Source organism: Asterias amurensis, chromosome 3 (genome assembly GCF_032118995.1).
Source record: "Asterias amurensis chromosome 3, ASM3211899v1".
Classification (NCBI taxonomy): domain Eukaryota; kingdom Metazoa; phylum Echinodermata; class Asteroidea; order Forcipulatida; family Asteriidae; genus Asterias; species Asterias amurensis.
This window is the reverse complement of record NC_092650.1, coordinates 26,650,252-26,664,929: the sequence shown is the minus strand read 5'-3', so window position 1 is coordinate 26,664,929 and position 14,678 is coordinate 26,650,252. Positions and strand designations below refer to the sequence as shown.

The following is a 14,678-nucleotide window of genomic DNA, read 5'->3' as shown; positions in this document are numbered from 1 at the left end:
AAGTATTTTTGTATGCTAACAGTTATTTAGAGTAATTGCGAATACATGTAGTGTCCAGTGCCTTTAATCACACGTACAGCAATGGTGTCAAAACGGGCCAGTATCCCGGCGGTTTAGGTAACCTAACATAAATAAAATAAACCTGAGTGTGAGTGTTTAAAGGGACACGTTGCCTTGGATCGGTCGAGTTGGTCTTTGAAAAGACTAACGTTTGTTATAAAATGCATATGGTTAGAAAGATGATGTAAAAGTAGAATACAATGATCCACACACATTTGCCTCGATATTGCGTAGTTTTCCTTTTACTTTGCGAACTAACACGGTCGGCCATTTATAGGAGTCGAAACAAAAATTTGACTCCCATAAATGGCCGACCGTGTTAGTCGATGAGGTAAAAGGAAAACCACGCAATTTCGAGTGATACTTGTGTGGATCATTATATTCTACTTTTAAAATATCTTTCTAATCATATGCATTTTATAACAAACGGTTACAAACTCTATTCAAAGACCAACTCGACCGATCCAAGGCAACGTGTTCCTTTAAGCTCAGTGGGTCATTAGAGTCATAAGGAAATCACAGTAAATAAACACTTTAAAGGGTTTGGGTACTTTTTGTAACACAAAACACAATGTCCACAGATATACATTAAACTTACACCGTTTGAAGATAATGATAGTAGCAAGTGTAACATAAAATATTAGTTGCTGAGGTGCTATAGTTTTTGAGAAATGAGTAAAACAATGTCATGAAAATACGATTTGTACATGCAAAAATAATTTTCGTCTCATGATCACCGAGACGGAAATCATTTTCATGACAATGTTTTACCCATTTCTCAAAAACTACAGCACCTCCGCAAGTAATAGTTTAAGGGAAAGCTTTCTACTATAATTATCTTCAAACGGTGTAAGTTTAGTGTAAATCTGTAGACATTGTGTTTGTTTGTCCTACAAAAAGTACATATACCCTTTAATGCTAACACAAGGGTTTTAAATCACGAAATCATTTTTTATTGGTTTACTAAATTCTAAAAACTATAGTGTTTTAAACCTGTACTTGAAAGGAAAACTTGTCCACCCTGATAACCATCTTTATATTTGAAACTTGTTCAAATCTATGTTTCCATTTACACAATAATCTTGCGTACACCAATCAAATTACCATTAACACTGCGGTATAGAAACTAAAAAGCAATGTCACGAATAAAAGAGTTGACGTATTTTTAAGAACTTTGAAAAAACACCCACGTACATACCAGTATTATCTCAACCATTCGCTTTGTGTAAAAACGAAGTCACCCACGGAATGTTGCCATTACATCAACAGGAATACTCCATGGGTCGTCAATTGTATATGTCTAGCCTTCTAAGCACAGAACAGGCGTGACCTACACAGCGTATTGTTAATCCCTTTAGTAAACTATGGCGAGCTAAAGGGGAAAACCAAAACTTTTTATGGATATATAATGTTTACGTTATACAAATTATACAATGTATTACATAAATAAATAATACACGGTACGGCGACATGACCAGCAGCGACCCCAGGTAGGGGGGTTGGGAGGGGGGGGGGGTCTACACCGGACACATTTTCACTAGCTGCTTAAGCATAACAAAGTAGCTAAACACAGCAAAACAATGCTTAAGTTTAACAGTTGTTAAATACAAAATTTTCAGGTTCGATTAAAAAAGTTTCGTTAGCTACAGTAATTTGGCGTTGGTTATTTACAACACATCCAAAACCACATTTAGTTGGTGGGTATCTTTAATTTTGCAATGATAATAAAGCCACCCTTGGTTCTTCGACAAAACCAAGTGATAGTTCTATACGTTGGAGCAAAAATACAAATTTTAAAAGAATAAGGACAATCCTACTTGGTTCAGAAAAAGGATTACTCATCACTGTACAGATGTATGGTAAAAAGGGGCAGGCTTCTGAAAGTCAAATCCTTAGAAAAGCTCAGTCGACTTAGTAAAGCACTAACAAAAATGGTATACTACTTTAATTCTTTCTTTACAGTGATCAAAAATGGCGGAGAAATCAAAGTGACGCTCCTCAAACCTCAGGGCGGTACCAAGGTCAAGTTCAAGTTCAGCGCAGGTCGACTGTGCGTCCGATCCCAGAGGCAGAATTGCAGAAACTATTAAGAGAACAACCAATAAACATACTGTCTTGTCTTGTGGGTATGAAGGGTGAATGGTCATCTTTATTAAACCAAAACATTTTCAGTGATGATCTAGTTATCCTTACAATGCGTGTGTTACACTGCATTTGTGATATAGATTCGGTTCAGGATGCAAGATTAAACTTAAATATAATATTTGATCTGCTAGCATCCTCTTGCTTTCTCAGCAAACATTTGTCGAGGTACTTAGTTTCTGTAACCGAGAAGATGCAACTGGGTGAAGATGGTAATGAAAGCATAGGTCTTAATGTTAACATGATGTTGAAAGTACTGAGTGTATACTTGCAGCATAAACCAAATGGTTATGGAGAGATGGCAGTAGTATTGATTCTTCTTGATAAGTTGACGTCGTCACCAGCATTTGATAGTCAGGCTTATTTGATGATTGAGGTGCAGAAACTAAAAGAAAGTTTTCATATCTTGGAAGAGTCTCAACAAACCAAGCAAACAGTGAAGGTTAAGCCACCACCAAACAACTTCAGAGATATTCCAATCTTCCCCGACAGCTCAGAAATTAGGACACCGACGCAGCCATTCCTACGAAAGAACATCATTCATGGAAGATATCAAGACGTGGAGCATTATCTTGATGTGCAGTTCAGGTTGCTGAGAGAGGACTTTGTGGCACCGCTACGGGAAGGTATCATAGAGTTTCTCTCTGTGACAAACAGCCGCCCTCAAGATATTCGGGTGTACCGCAACGTCACTATTCAAAGTAAGAAGATGGGGAGACGTAGTCTTCAGTACACCCTGAAGTTGGATGTCAAAGGTCGCAAACAGATTAACTTGGGAAAGCGTTTCCTATATGGTTCACTTGTCTGCCTTACACAAGACAAGTTCCAGCACATCATCTGTGCGTCTGTGGCAGATAGGAACGAAAAGGACTTGGAAAAGGGTCTTGTTGATGTTTGTTTTCTTACCGAGTGTAGTAGCACGCCTACAGGTACCTTTGTCATGGTTGAATCAGTTGCTTTCTTTGAACCATATCGACACGTCTTACTAGGGCTACAGCGAATGATCAGCGACGATTTCCCCTTTGAAAGGTACATCGTGAATGTTTCCTCTTTTGTTAGAACACCCAAGTATCTGAGTGGAGAGTGCTCTGATGTGTATGACCTACGATCATTGGTTGTTAAAACTGATCAGGTCTTTGAAGATGAGGGTCTGACTGAAACCTTCGTAAATGCAACCTGTGTTTCGATTTTAGATCCACAGAGTTGGCCGGCTGCAGAGGCCTTACATCTTGATGAGTCACAGAAGGCAGCTGTGCAGGCAGCATTGACGAAGGAGTTTGCCATCATCCAAGGTCCACCAGGAACGGGGAAGACTTACATTGGTCTCAAGATCATCGAATTACTTCTGTACAATTTACTTACGACAACAGATGCATCTCCGATTCTTGTGGTGTGCTACACGAACCATGCTCTCGATCAGTTTTTGGAGGGAGTTCTACGTTTTGGTGAGAGGAATCTGGTTCGTGTTGGAGGCCAAAGCAAAAGTAAAGTGCTTGAGTCTTTTAATTTTACGTCTCTCAAAAAACAGCTTGGAAGACATCGCCCTGTGAAGCACATACAGACAGAAAAAGAGCTCAAGGCAATCACATCGAGGCTACAATATACACTTTTAAGTGTAGCTTTTGCTAAAACTGTCGTATATAAAGCAGAGACACTACAACAATTCATGACTGATGACACACAAAGAACACTTTTTGAAAAATTCAAGACTCCAACAACAAACCTTCTGAACTGGCTATTTGTAGTTGATATCGAAGGTGAAACAGATCGACCAGATTGTTTAGATTCAAATCAAGACCAGGATAAGTTTATAGACGTAGAAGATGAAAGCAATCGGATACAGCAAGAACGCCAAGCCGAGGACGAAGCCGACTTGAGTTTTTTTGACAAGCAACGCAAGCAGCAGGAACATTCCGTTTTAAGACGAAATGCAGCATACAGCAGTGAATGCGAAAAGCGATGTGGTAATTCAGGTTATAATCTTCAGGAAGAACTTCAGAAGGATGACATGATGTCTGAAACAGAAGTTTCTAGAGTCACAAATGTGTGGAGTTTGACGTTAAGCGACCGTTGGCGGCTTTACAGACTCTGGGTGAACAGGTACATTGAGGAGCAGGAGGAGTTGCTCTCGAAATATCGCAGGAGTTATGACAGCCTTTCAAAGGAAGATGAGACTATAAATGCAAGCGTCGATTTAGAAGTTCTCTCAAAAGCAAGGGTGATTGGAATGACGACAACAGGTGCGGCCAGATGTCAATCGATGTTGCAGCTTCTTGGTCCCCGTATCGTGATAGTGGAAGAGGCTGCTGAAGTTCTTGAAGCTCATATCATCACCACCCTGACTGCAAAGTGCCAGCATCTCATTCTGATTGGAGATCATCAGCAGTTGAAGCCAAACCCAACAGTATATCGCCTGGCTAAGGTCTTCAATATGGATACCTCCTTGTTTGAACGGATGATCAACAATGGCGTACCTTGTCAAACACTAACCCATCAGCATCGTATGCGTCCTGAAGTCTCAAAACTCATGAAGAAACATTTTTATAAGAATCTTCATGACGATGAGTCAGTGAAGGGTTTCGATGACATCAAAGGAGTGGCACATAACATGTTCTTCATTGATCATACTAAGCTTGAAGATGGATCAGGCGATGACAACAAAACCAAGTCCAACCAGTATGAAGCCGAGGTCCTTGTTGAAATGTGTAGGTACTTGTTGCATCAAGGATACGAACCCACGCAGATTACCATTCTAACCACGTACTTGGGACAACGCTCCACCTTCAAGAAACTCATGGATGAAAAGACCTTTGAGGGAGTTCGGGTGTCTGTGGTTGACAATTTCCAGGGAGAAGAAAATGACATCATACTTTTGTCTTTGGTTCGAAGCAACAAAGAGGGCTCTATTGGGTTCCTGAAGACCTCAAACCGTGTATGTGTGGCCTTGTCTAGAGCTCGCATGGGTTTCTATTGCATTGGTAACGGCACCATCTTGAAGAAAACACAGATCTGGCAGGATATCATTGGCACTCTGGAAGCTGTGAATCAAGTTGGTCTGACACTGCGGCTTGTCTGTCAAAATCACCCTGGCACAGTGGCTGAAGTTGCCTCAGCGGAAGACTTCAGATTCAAGGTTCCGCTGGGAGGTTGCGGGAGGCCGTGTGAGTTCACGCTTGCCTGTGGCCACCGTTGTATATCATCCTGCCACCCGTACGACTGTGATCATACAACGTACAAGTGTAGAGTTCCATGCACAGAGTTATGCAAAAGGGGCGAACATTCTCGTAACATTGAATGCTTTGAATCCGACAACCCCTGTAAAGAGATGGTGTTGAAGTTAACACCCAAGTGCGGTCATGAATCACAAGTAATGTGTGACGATTTTGAGTCGCCCGATTGCACCGTTCCATGTACTAAGAAAATCACATGTGGACATTCATGTACGAACCTATGTTGGCAAAAGTGCACATTAGCATCATCATGTACAGTAAAGGTTACGAGAACCTTAAGACAATGTCGTCATGAATTTGTCACGGAATGCTCCGGAAAAAAATATTTGGCAGAATGTCCTCATGAATGTGACAAAATATTGAGCTGTGGACACAAATGTCCAAACAAATGCGGCAAGCCGTGTCCAAAAACAAAGCTGGATATAGTAGGCTGGCGTGTCTCTGAGTACAAGAATTGCAATGATTTCTGCACAGAAAGGTGTGAAGATCAATTATCTTGTGGACATACATGTCCTAATAAATGTGGCGAACCATGTCCAAAAGCAGAAGTTGATCCAAACTTTGGGGAATATCTTGAGCTTGAAGATTACCAGATTCCACTTATATGTACAGTTATGGTGAGCAAGAGGCTTCCTAGGTGTGGTCACACTGTTATTGAGGAGTGTTACCGGGACGTAAATTTGAGATCTTGCACAGTGATTTGTAACAAGGAGTTGCCGTGTGGTCATCGATGTAATCAGACATGCAGCGAACCATGTACATGCTTACTAAGTGTCAAGAAGACGCTACAACCTTGTGGCCATTCTTTCCAGATTCCCTGCAACAAGGAGGACGATCTTAACAAATGTACCAAGAAATGTCCGAAGTTATTAACATGTGGGCATCGGTGTCCTAATAACTGTGGAGATCCATGCCCAGGAGGAGCTGACCATAACCAAAGCTCAGCTCAAATTAACAATGTAGTAGCACTTGTTTGTCAGCGTTCGGTATTGAAGAAACTACCTGGATGTGGCCACAGTTTGGCCTTGCCTTGTTTCAAAGACGTCAAGTCAGTTGCATGCTTAGAAAACTGCACTGAAATTCTACCATGTAAACACAATTGCCCCAACAGGTGCGGCGAGCCATGCCCAACAACTACTGATGTTACAGAGGGTGACGATTACAGTTTGTCTGACAACAGACAATCCTTTTCAATGAGATGCCAAGAAGGTGTCACCAAAAAGCTAGTTTGTGGCCACATCGTAAGAATGCCATGCTTTCAGAACAACAAATTGCTGTTATGCCCCAAACCTTGTGAGAAAATTTTGTCATGTGGTCACCGATGCTCCAGAAAATGCGGCGAGGCGTGTCTTAGTGGAGGTCACCATGCAGAGTCAGAGAGCGAAAACGAAGGGGAGACACTCTGTTCTGGTGCGGATGCTGAGGTAGAACTGCCATCGTGGAAATGCCAAGAGTCTGTCTACAAAATGTTACCTAAATGTGGTCATTTTGTAAAACTGCCATGCTGCAAGAAAGCAACAACTGCGATATGTCCAGAAAGTTGCCAAAGGGTTTTTCCTTGTGGTCACAAGTGCCCCAAAAAGTGCGGAGAAGTGTGTCTGACTCCAGAAGAATGCAAAGCAGTGGTTAAGAAGAGCCTTCCGCTTTGTGGCCACGTTGTTGAAACTTGGTGTCAAATGAACATCGACTTAATTAAGTGCACAGAAGACTGTGAAAAGGTGTTATGCTGTGGTCATATATGTTCCAACACCTGCAGCAGGCCTTGCAAAGCTGAATGTTCAGAACCATGCAGCCATCGACTACGTCGATGTGGTCATAGATGTCCTGGTGAATGCGGTGTTTGCTTAGAATCTTCTCATCACGAGCTATGTGACAGTAAATGTGAGAAACCGCTCATCTGCGGCCACATCTGCAAAAGTGCATGCGGAAAATGTTCAGAGGACTGCGATGATTGTGAACCTAGCTCTACGACGAAAGAGTGTCTCGATACGGGCTCATCATCAGCGGATGCCGAGGATTTTCAACAGTGCAGACATAACACTAAAAAGAGTCAACTTTTCCCACATGCCTGTACCTTACCTTGCAGTAAAAAATTGCAGACACGTCCGAACAACTGCAATCATTTTTGTATTGGTGTCTGCAACGAGCCATGCCCTCCATTTTGTTTAACTTGCAACAAAAATAAAGTAGTTGCATCTTTACCCCAGCAAACGTGTCGTCGAGGTGACACGTTCATCTACCTCCCAGACTGCAACCACCTCTGTGAGACACGGTTTCTCGATAAAATGATGGCAGGTTTCAGAAGTTCATCTGACTGCGTTCAGGTACGTTCTCCAACATGTCCCAAATGTGACCGGCCAATACGCAAGTGTCAGCGATATCAAGACTTACTTAAGGTTATCGATGAGTCAATTGACTCGGCGAGAAAGCAAGACGCAAGAAGTAATCCGAGGAACACCACTCGTGACGTCAGCAGATCCGCCATTGTTGTCGGAAGTTGGATGAGATGTCCAAAAAGTCACGTGTTCAATCACAAACAGACTACAAGCCCGCATGACAACAGAGACAACAAAATTGTATTTTGTCAAATGTGTAGGCAACATTTTTCTAACATCTCACCCAGTACTTAGTTAGATTTTGCAACGTGACTGGTTCAGAGCGGGTCACACGAGGTCTTCCATACCCCTTCCACGTGACGTCACACACATAAAAAGCGCCCTCATTGGGATCAAAGGAGGCAAATGATTGGACGATAGCTGTGCGTACAAAAATGTGCACATTTCACAAGGGTCACATTGTTACTAGAAAGCAGCGCGAGCGTGACACACTATACCATTAGCAACTAATGGACAGTACTAACCCGCAGCAACAAAACATTTAATGATTTTATATTCGTGCTCTTTTATCACAAGTTACAGCACTCGAAACAGCAAAAAAATACACGATTAATATAGATAGGGGTCAATTAATAAAACAAATTTTACAACAGAAACGCAACTTGCGCCTATCCTGGCCGCTTTTTGGGGAATCCAAACATACAAATAGGACTCGACTCTAAAAAATAATGTTCAATATTATGTTGGTCGTTCCGTGTGTGGTACGTTGACTTTAGTTTAAGACGTACCCGAACGAAAACGACAGCAATATTGATCTTTGCTGAAATTCACAAAAATACTTTCAATCAATAAGGACAAGTTCAATTAAACAAATTTTGATTGTGTAGGAAAATCCCTATTACGTCATCACTCATGTAACACTTTGTTCAGCGAGGAGCTATAACAAAGAAAACCCCCACACACGACGTCAAATTTATTAATCAATAATTACTACAGTTTCAAAAGTGTACAAATATCTTACTTATCTCAAATAATAAGCAAACGTATTATAAACAAGTCTAAATAGCATGCCAGTTATTATTGTTATTATTATTTTTTTTTTGCTCAGACGATTTAACGTTCCATTTGTATTGTCACTTTCCTCCGCAAGTTTCTGAAATGTACAGTGTATACAAAAAAAAACTTTAGTCTCAATCACCACCTTTTTGGATTTTGTGTACACAGGTCTAGTACACTTACAATTTTATGGCCCTACTTCGTAGTGTTGTTATAATATCTACAACACAAGGGATATATTGTCAAGACAATTTTGACAACATTGAAGGCACCGGGAAATATAGTTTTAATTTTTTCAAACATAGAGTATTATGTTAAAGGCAGTGGACACTATTGGTTATTGTCAAAGACTAGCTTTTACAGTTGGTGCATCTCAACAGATGCATAAAATAACTAACCTGTGAAAATTTGAGCTCAATCGGTCATCGAAGTTGCGAGATAATAATGCAAGAAAAAAACGCCCCTGTCACAATAAGTTCTGTGCGTTTAGATGGTTGATTTCGAGACCTCAAGTTCTAAACCTGAGGTCTCGATATCAAATTCGTGGAAAATTACTTCTTTCTCGAAAACTATGGCACTTCAGAGGGAGCCGTTTCTCACATTGTTTTATACCATCAACTTCTCCCCATTACTCGTCACCAAGAAAGGTTTTATGCCAATAATTATTTTGAGTAATTACCAATAGTGTCCACTGCCTTTAAGTCACACTAAAACGATTTTTTAGTAATTGTTTGTAACGATTTATATGTTTAAAAAATAGAAAGTTGTTTGAGTGGTTGATTCCTCCTATACCGCTTAAGTGACGTCAATCGAGGCAGACTTTGCCTTGATGCGTAGAGTAAACACACGTGCAAAGTACATGCACATCCAAGTCGTGAGTTTGTACGTTACGAAAACAGTTTTTTTTCTTCTTCTTGCATTTTCCGGCAACGCCGACCAAATGTATTGCTGCTGGATGCAGCAAACCAAGTAAAGGTGTGGTCAGTCTGCATGGCTGGTCAGACTCACAATAGCAACAGTGCCTAGTGGTCCGGTCCGATGTCTTTTTCAGTGCTGTGCAGCATTTTCTCTTCAAATATCGCGCCTCGATTGACGTCACGAACAGCGCCGTCTCGGGTCGGGCATATTCTTAAATTTGTAAATAAGATAAGAACTAATTTTGTAGAACATTCGTTAACTGTTTATTCACATTCCACTCATCACAACATTAGTGACAAAAGCTTATTTTGACAAAATACCACTTCTAGGTGACTTGAAGCTTGAAAATGATTGTGCCCAACAAGTATACAAATATTGTGTTCGAAGGTATTCAGATCGTTTACTTAAAGGCACTGGGCACGTTTGGTAATAATTGTCTAATACCAGTATTCTCACTTGGTGGGCATACCCAAACTTAAAGGGACACGGATCGGGCGAGTTGGTCTATAAAACATCTTTCTCATTCTAACCATATGCATTTCATGACAAACGGTTTTCAAATTACTTTTCATAGACCAACTCGCCCGATCGAAGACAACGTGAACCTTTAAGCATAAATAACAAACTGATTGCTATGACCATTCGAATTAAGAGCAATTTTAATATTTTGGGTATTAAAATCGGTCACAGCTCTGAGTGCTGATTTCATAATAACTAATGAATTAAGACTTATAGTAAAAAAGTTTACTACTTTGATACGTAATTGTAGAGTGATGTTAGCATTATGAGATACTCATGCCTTGCTTGAATGTTTTTAATTTGTTTTTATAGTCTTAAACAATTATTAGATTTAACTGTGGCTCGAATAAGGAACTGCAGTTGGCGAATGAATCATGCATGGGAGGATCTTTCATTTTACTGATCAGTTTTAATTTTGCGAGAAGTTGTTTTGTTTTGTTAAAGGAACACGTTGCCTTGAATGGGTCGAGTTGGTCTTTGAAAAGCGTTTTGTGACCGTTTATTATAAAATATTCTTTTTACTTCGTCCAATAACACGGTCGGCCATTTATGGGAGTCAAAATTTTGACTCCAATAAATGGCCGACCGACATAGTTCGCGACGTAAAAAGAAAACCGTGCAATTTTGAGAGCTACTTGTGTGGATCATTATATTCTACTTTTAAAACATCGTTCCAACCATATACACTTCATAACAAACGGTTTTTAAACGCTTTTTATTGACCAACTCGTCCGATCCAAGGCAACGTGTTCCTTTAATGTACGTATAGTTTCTATGACTTCTGATTATTACACACAGACGTGCCTATGGCAAGCTTGTACAGAGAGGATTTTCCCCTTTTTCTTTTACAAGAGACTCAATTGATTTTGTATGTTAATAAAAAATGTAGCACTGGGTTCATTTTCATAGAGAGTTTTGCGTTTTGCAACTAAAATAGTCAATGGAACAACCTGTTATTTATCGCATGGCAGTTTGATGGCACTTCTGAATTACTGTGAAGATTGTTTGTACCCGTATCCCATCGATGGTCTGTTTTATAAATGGAAAAGTTTCGGACCATTTTGTACAGTTTTTTTTTATTAGGATGTTAATAACATTGACGAAAACGTATAGGCTATATATTGTTTGCCTTTACCGCTATAGACATTGTAGTCGGTATATTTATAATAATGGTACAGATGTTTCTCATCTATTTTAGCTACTTGATGGGCAAACAATAGTTCAGTGTTAAAGTTTATATTTGTAAGAAGGTGGGTTTTAAGTATTAAATGTTGTGATATTTAATTAAAAAAACGTGAATTTTGAATTTTGATTTATGAACACAACAGCAAGCACGACTAAAAAATCCGAAGTGAACATGTATTGTTTTTTTCCAAACACGATTAGGGCTTGGCATTACAATTTGGCATGTTGCTGTTTGTCTACCAAAAAATGCAGGACTCACAAATAATTATTCTGAAAATGTGTTAAATTCTACAAAATAAAAACACAGAGTTGTAAAATCCATACAAGTATAACAATTTGTTGTCCAGAGATCTATTTCTGTCTAAACCCCTGCTTAAATCGATTGATAATCATCTCAGGGTCCCACAATAAATTATTAATGTTTTTTTATATTATTATTCCGATTGCCGCTGCAACGAGTCCCGATCTGTACGTACACCAAGAAAAAACAATCGTTTTACATTGTATTTTATTTATGTCATGTTGGTTTCTATTCAACGCAGCTAAAAGGAGTGAGTTATAAATAAAAAATAAAGAAATTCGAGAGCCGGTTGAACTTCTTCGAGGCAATTTTGTAATTTTAAATGCGCAGGCCATCGAAAGGTCTAGGCCCACTTTTAATAGAAATGCTCATCCACAAAAAGTAGCACAGCAGTAAGCAAAACATAATTACGCTTATCAGAATAAGGTTTACCTTATTATAAGGTTTACCAACTCGTGTGCGCCATACGTGACAGTTTATTTTGCTTAGCAGAAAATCGTTAAGCAAAAAAGTTTTCTGCTTGAGTAGTTCGAAGGAATGAAAGGTTTCAGCATTAATCGGAAATCTATCCCTCAAAAGTTAAAAGCAGTTATGTTTTCACTTCGAAAGCTTTTAATTTTGATCGCCATAATACTTTTTGCCATAATTGCTCATGCCTTAGAGAATAGGCCGACTTGCAAAAAGGTGATACATTTACAGTGGATTTTACAATTTGCTTCGCATTAAAAGATTTTCTGTCGCACATATTTTTTTAAAAGTTGGTTTACTTCATTTATTGTTCTTCTACTCTTTCCACATTTTGAAGAACAGGCATGTGAGTAACTATCCATGAAAAAAAAGAGGAAAAGAGAAAACCAGGGAAAACAAGGAGGAAAAGACAAAATTCCTACTTTTGTACACAAAAAGTGAAAAAAAGGAACCCCCCCCCCCCCAAAAAAAAAGGCAATCAGCTGAAAAGGGGAAGTTTATTCACTTGCCTGTAAGAACCAGAGCCAAGTTCAAGGCACTGCTATGCAGAGTAAAACTATACTTGCAGAGTAAAATTATACGGAGTATGGTGTGGGTGCAGAATTCTATCAAGCAGTGCCAGGAAAATGGGACCATCCCTTTGCGGCCGATTTTACAAACAGCTGAGATTTGTCTTAAACATATCAGTTTCAACTTCCAAGTCAAACATGATGTCACATAACAATTCACGATGATAATGGTATACGGACACCTCATCTTTTTAGGATGATTTGGCGGCTACCAGGCTACGGCGACGGCTACGACTGTTGTTATGTGTGTTGCTAAGGACGTCCTATACTTCAACACACGATGACGCGGAAATCTATATACGTGGCCGTAGCTATTCGGACACGGCCTTAGTAATGTGAAATCAATCCCAGGGTTACAAGTGTAGTGGGATAACACGTGAGTTTAACTTACCGCCACGGGTTGCAGAACGGCCCCTGCAATGTTGCCTTTTTTATGATCTGAACGGCCGCCTCCAATTACAGTGAGTCTTTTCTGACGATACGCATGGATAAAACGACCCCTTTCTTAAAAAAAAATCGACTTCTGCCTTGGCATTTTAGGAGAAGTTTCACTTAATTGAAGTCTCCCGCCACTACATTTTGCAAGACATGCAACATGTCGTCTGCTCTTCTTTCTGTGCTAGTCCTAGTTTCCTGACGCTGACCACGAGTACGGGATACTAAAATTCCATGACGACGCACCAGTCTAACTTGTAGTTTCGCTTAACAGAGCGCCCTCAAGTGATACTTGAAATAAATTACCACAATTTGGAGTGACTCTTGTAAACAGAGAAACAAATATAACGTTGCTAATAAAAACAAAATTATTAGTGATGTATTTAAAGCCATTACTCTTTAGGTAATAGTAGTATGACTGTCCAGCTTTTTTAGCCAGGTAATATTTAACCCTTTCAATACCACATTGTTTATTGCAAGCGCCCAACCGGATACCGCATTGTTGACAAAGGTCACAATGCTGTGTACCGTATTTTTTCACACTAAAAAAAATATAACACAGTTTGCAGTGTGTACTGTTTTCAATCTTGATTTTCTGTGGGAAGACACTTTGTGCATGCAATTTGTAGCATATGAAATGACCTTTCCTACGATGTCAAATTTGTATATATTATCTTAATTTTGTTTGCAAGATTTCTGGCTGAAAAAGAAATACTTCTATTTTTATTCGGGATTTCTGTCTCAAGGAAAACAACAAGATTTTCAACCTATTTTTCCTCAAGAAAAGTTTGTAAAAACTTCTCAGAAAATATAACCGTTTTTATTATAGGCTTCTATTTTCATTTGTACCATAATCGGAACCTATTTTGCTGAAAATCTTATCTGTTTTGAAAGTGTTCAGCTACCACGGTCACTTCGACCAGCACGAGTGGGTCCGCCCGCCCGCCATGCACGCCCAAGCCCACGGCGTTGAACGGGTTACGTGCTCGGTCCACTTAGCTACCGTTGGTATATAGTCCGGTTTTGTCATCATCTGACTGCATGTCTGGGAACGAAATACCACGATTTGATGCCTAATGTTCACTAGATACGTTGATAGAACTTCCCAAGTCTTTTTATAGAGTCACTATAGGCAAACATATAAGCCAAAACCTCCGTGCAATGAGCAGACATGATGGGGATTTTTGACGAAAAAAAAACGGAAGCGTGAAATCTTGAGGTGTACTTTTCTCAGAAAATCATAATGGCGACCCCCTATACAATACATACCATTGTAATGCTTGGTAAACAAGCAACCCGTCTATATTAAACCTAACAACAGAGGGCGCCAAACAAATTAAATACAATCTCTCAAAGGCAATGCTTTTTTCTGTCGAGTTTTCTCGACATTGGGACGGAGCGACTACACAACGCACGGTCGAGTTTTCTCGACAATGGTAAGGAAGCGCTTGCATTGCGC

The 14,678-nt window shown here is 39.8% G+C and overlaps 1 protein-coding gene across 1 annotated transcript in view; it reads left to right on the top strand.

Annotated features, from left to right (window-relative positions):
* The window catches only part of LOC139935078 (NFX1-type zinc finger-containing protein 1-like), a 37,328-nt gene extending 25,568 nt beyond the window's left edge, over nt 1-11,760 (top strand). The window contains exon 4 of the mRNA XM_071929535.1: nt 2,023-11,760. Coding sequence (XP_071785636.1) covers nt 2,023-8,062 — 6,040 coding nt within the window. The 3' untranslated portion in view covers nt 8,063-11,760. The remainder of the gene's footprint in view (nt 1-2,022) is intronic.
* Nucleotides 11,761-14,678: the final 2,918 nt, after the last annotated feature.